Here is a 4,593-nt window from a genome sequence, read left to right on the forward strand (position 1 = left end):
TTTTTTTTTTTTTTTTCTTTTTGCGGCCGTACGCGTTGCAGCGCAAATTGCTTTAAACGTAATTATTGGCAAATCCGGTAAAAACGCGTTGGAAAAAAAGGTTTTAAGCGAAAGCAAAGGGCCCGTTCTTTTGCAAAATTGGCCTTTGCCCTTTTTAACCGGAAAAAAAGGAAAGCGGCGCTTTTTGCTCGTTTAGGTTTATTTCAAACAAATTTTTAAAAGTTTTAAACGCTTTTGGTATTGCAATTAAAAGCGCCGCAAAGGTGCCGCTTGTAGTTGCAATTGGCATATCCGGTTTTAAAGTAAGCAAGGACCGGTTTGTTGCTTTATAAGGTAAAGCTAACTTTAACGGTTTTAAAGGTTATTTTTTGGGCTTGTTATTACTTTTACCCTTTACCGGCGGAAAGCTATCGCTTTTTCCGGGCCGTATAAAGCCGTAATACGAATTGCTTATACGTGGAAAGCCCGTATTACGCATTTGCTTTGCTTTATGGCCATTTTTTAAAACATTTGGAATTAAAAATTTGTGCGCGTTTGGATTCGGCCCGTTAACCGAATCCTTTGCGGCTTTAGCTTTTGTAATTATAATAAAACCTGGCTTTTTTACCCCCAATTTTTAACTTTAATGCTTGGTAACAAAAGTAAGTGTTTAAAGCTTTTCCGGTTAAAAAAGCCCTAACGCATTAACAATTTCTTTTTGGGTTGTAAACGGGTTTTCCGTTTCGTTATATTTAACCAGCAAATTGTAAATAGCTACGTTAATTGGGTCCTTTTTTTGCTTGCTTTTAAAAAAGCTTTTTTTATTAAATTTAACGTTTTTTGTTATTATTACTTTTTTTTTAACGGAACCCAAATCCGGTAAATGTTAAAAATTTAATAATTTATTAAATATCCAACCCCGGTACAAAAGTTAATTTTAAAATGCTTAAAATCCGCGTTATAAAACCTTTTTACGTTTAAAGGATAAACTTTGCACCCGTAAGCGTAAATGCCGTCCTAATCCGGTTTTAAATCGGTTGTTAAACCCGTAAAAAGCTTTAAAGCGTAATGCCGAAACCACCCCCGAAACCAATTTAAAAGGATATCGTTAAAAGCGCGCATGCTTTTTAACGGTAAAAGATTTATATTTTTTAGCCAAACGGTAACGTAAACCGTTTTTGGCTATAAATGTTTAAAAAAATTTGCGCTTTTACGCATGCATATTTTTTTCGTAATAACGTTTTATTCCGTGCGTTCAATTATCCCGTTAAGCTTGTAAATGTATAACGGTAAAGTTTCGATAACGATGCTTTTAATTTAAATTTATTTTTTGTACTTTAAAAACCCTTTTACAAATATAATAAACTTTTTTTGGTTATATTTAAAAGTAGCAACAAACAATTCGTATTGTTTTTTTACTTACGCTTTCCATTTTTTTAAAATTTTAATAACCGTTGGTTTTTTTTTGTTTGGGAATGTAAAGTTCCAAATTTTGCCGTTATATTCGTTTATTAATAGCAAAACCCAATTTATCCTTAATTTTAACTTAAAGTAATTAAATAAATTAAACCAAACCTTTTAAAAAGGGCGTATGGCTTTTTTTATAAAACGCTTGGAAACGATAGCTATAGCGTAAATTATTGCGCATGCTTCGCATTCGATCCGTTTGGGTCCTTTAATTTTAACGTTTCGGGCGTTCCAAACAAAAGCTTCCAGCGCTTGTAATTTTAAATAACCATTGCGCAAATGCTAAAAATCGGCGGTATTTTTTTGCGGTTTCGTAAAGTCCGAAGTTGGACGCTACGTATGCGTAATACGCTTGCGGCGGAAAAACTTTTTAATTGCAAAAGCTAAAATTGTATTACCGGAAAAGGATTGCAACGTAATTAATACAAAATAAATAACAACGGGTTTGTATTTATAAAATATTACGTTATTTTTGCGCTAAAAGCATTTAACCATTATCCCGTTAATAATTTTTTTAATGCGCAAAATTGCGTTTTTCCCCCAAAATTACACCCTTTTAGCGTTTAAACGGGCTTTCGAAATAATATTAACATAAAAGCCTTTTATTAAAGCAACGTTGTAAAGTTTAAAATTTTTACTTTCGTTTAAAAAGCCAAAAAGCGTACAAATGCTACGTTTTAAAATCGGAAGGTATTAAATGCCGCATTAAACCGTTTCGGTACCGTTTAACGATTGGAATAACCTTTTATTAAAGCGCTTTTTATTGTTAACGATGTAAAACGAATTGCAATTATCGAATAGCGTACTTTTAAAATAAATGTTTTTTATAATATCGAAAGCCAAAAAAACGCTTTAAAATAAAAGCATTTTAAGCATAGCCGCGTTTAAATTCCATTTTTTTTTTAAAGCTTAAAAACCGGAGCTTAACGCGCTTTCGGTTTGTTTTTTTTAAGCGAAAATTTTAAATTTGCTTTTGGAAAAAAAGGATTTTTTAAATAATTTTTAACGGTTTTTTCCAAATTTTTTTTAATTTTTTTGCACTTTTCGTTATTTGGTTTATTGCAAAAACGTTTGGAATTGCCGGTAAGCACGTAAACGAACTTTTAACAATTTTTCGGCTTTTAAAAATGGTTTTAAATGCAAGCCGAGCATTTATATATTGTTGCGTTATTTTGTTAAATGCTTTTAGCTTTTTCGTTTTTGTTTTTAAATGCGTTTTTGAAAGTTAAAAACGCAAGCTTTTTTTTAATGCCCGAATTATTAATGCGGTGCTAAAAAAGGATCGTTAAAAATTTGGTAATTAAAATATCCATTTTTTCCGTAAAATTGCCCGTAATTACTTTTTAACGGTAATGCTTTGTTTAAAAAGGGTTAAAGCGCTTTATATATTTAAAAAAGTTAAACATAAGCGTAAAGCTTTGTATTTTAAAAACGTTTTTAATTTTGGCTTAAGTAAAAATTGTTTGGAATTTTGGAAATTATTAATTAACGTTTATAGTGCTAACGGCCTTTTTAAACGTATTGCGGTACTTTTAAAAAATTATTTAAATTTCCATTATAAAAATAAAAGCGTAAAGCGCTTTTAAACAAATAATAATGCTACAAAAAGTAACGTAATTGTTGGTTTAAATTTTTAATTGCGCGTTTGTAAGCGCAACAAAGTTTACGAAAAAATTAATCCATTTAAAAAAGGTTATAATTTTTTTCGAAACGGTTTTATTTGCGGTATTTTTTGCTTTAAGCGCTTTTTTGTGCTTAGCTTTAAAATTACCTTCGGTAAAAACTAAAAGGGCTTGGAAAAGCTCGGGATTAAATCCTCGCGTAGCTTTGCTTTTGCTTTGCTAAGCTTTTAAACGAATTTCCTTTTTTTTGGTCGAAAGGATCGTTTGCCAAACCAAGCGTTTAAATTTATGGTTTTTAACGTGCTTAGCCCGGGCTTTTGCTGCAAAAAAGTTAAAATCCAAGGTTTGGTTGGCTTGCACGTTGTTCGAAAACTTTAAATTAAAGTTAATTTGGTTTTAAATCCTTAAAATTAATGCGTTTTAACGAAACGCCGTAAATTACGTAAGCCATTATTTTTAATTTTTAAATAACGCTGTTACGAAAAAATCGTTATTTGTACTACCCATAATTGGTAGCAACCGGAAATTCGTAAAAATAAAGCGGTAAAAAATAAAGGGTTAAAAGCTTTAAAAGCGTAAAAACGTAAAAGTTAAAAAAATGGAATTTAATAAGGGTTTTTGGCAACGTTCGGAATTAATAACGGAATTTGCTTCGGCAAAAAAAATTTTGTCGAAGGAAGTTTTAAAAGCGTAAAAATTTTTCCGTAAAAAAATCGCGGAAAGGAAAAGGAAAATAAACGCGCTTAAAGGAGCGCGTTTGGAAACGATTTGATAAAAGTAATAAAAAGGGAATAAATCCGTGCTGCTAAGCCTTTTACTTTACGTTAAAGGGTTTAAAAATTGCCGGGCTTATAATTGTTGCAGGTAAAAGGGATAAGCACGGTGTAAGGCTATTTCGGTTAATATGCTTTAAAAAAGAAAGGATTTAAAATGCAAGGTTCCGTAAGGGCTTTTGCCCTTTATATACACGTAACTCCTTGTCCTCCTTGCTTATTAAGCTTCCTTTTTAACGCTTGGAAGCGTTATACGCTTCCAAGCAAAGGGACCGCTTTTCCGATGCTTTAAGCATTTAATATTTATGCTTAAGGCTTTTTTATAACAGTATATACTGTTTACTTTGTAACAAAAAATAATTAAATTAACGAAATAAAAAAAAAAGCTGCACCTTTGCGCTTTTTTTTTCGCAAAAATTTAAAAAATTTAAATTAAATTACCAAATTTATAATAAAAAGCTTTTCGTTATTATTAAAGCTTTGGAAAAATAAAAGGTTTATTTATATAAAGCAAATTATCAAGTTACAATATATACCAACCACAAAAATTTAGCACATTTTATTACAAACCAAAACCTTAATAAGCGTTAAATCCGTTGGAACCAGTATTTTTAAAATTACAATTTCCAAATTTTATACCGAAAAGGATCGAAAAACGGGAAAGCAAACGTTTTAAGCAAAAAAAACAATTACGAAATCGCTATTCCAAAAAAAACCAAAACGCTTTTAGCTTATAAGCCAAAAGGAACGTT

At 30.8% G+C, this 4,593-nt stretch overlaps 1 protein-coding gene across 1 annotated transcript; it reads left to right on the forward strand.

Annotated features, from left to right (window-relative positions):
• Positions 1-2,573: 2,573 nt before the first annotated feature.
• GGTG_01728 (hypothetical protein) lies at positions 2,574-3,005 on the forward strand (the record flags this gene model as incomplete). Its single annotated transcript, XM_009219498.1, has 2 exons — positions 2,574-2,670; positions 2,824-3,005. Coding segments are annotated over 2 exons (279 nt in total), but the record flags the coding sequence as incomplete, so codon positions are not given.
• Between the last annotated feature and the right edge of the window lie 1,588 nt (positions 3,006-4,593).

Source organism: Gaeumannomyces tritici (assembly GCF_000145635.1).
Source record: "Gaeumannomyces tritici R3-111a-1 unplaced genomic scaffold supercont2.1, whole genome shotgun sequence".
NCBI classification, from domain to species: Eukaryota; Fungi; Ascomycota; class Sordariomycetes; order Magnaporthales; family Magnaporthaceae; genus Gaeumannomyces; species Gaeumannomyces tritici.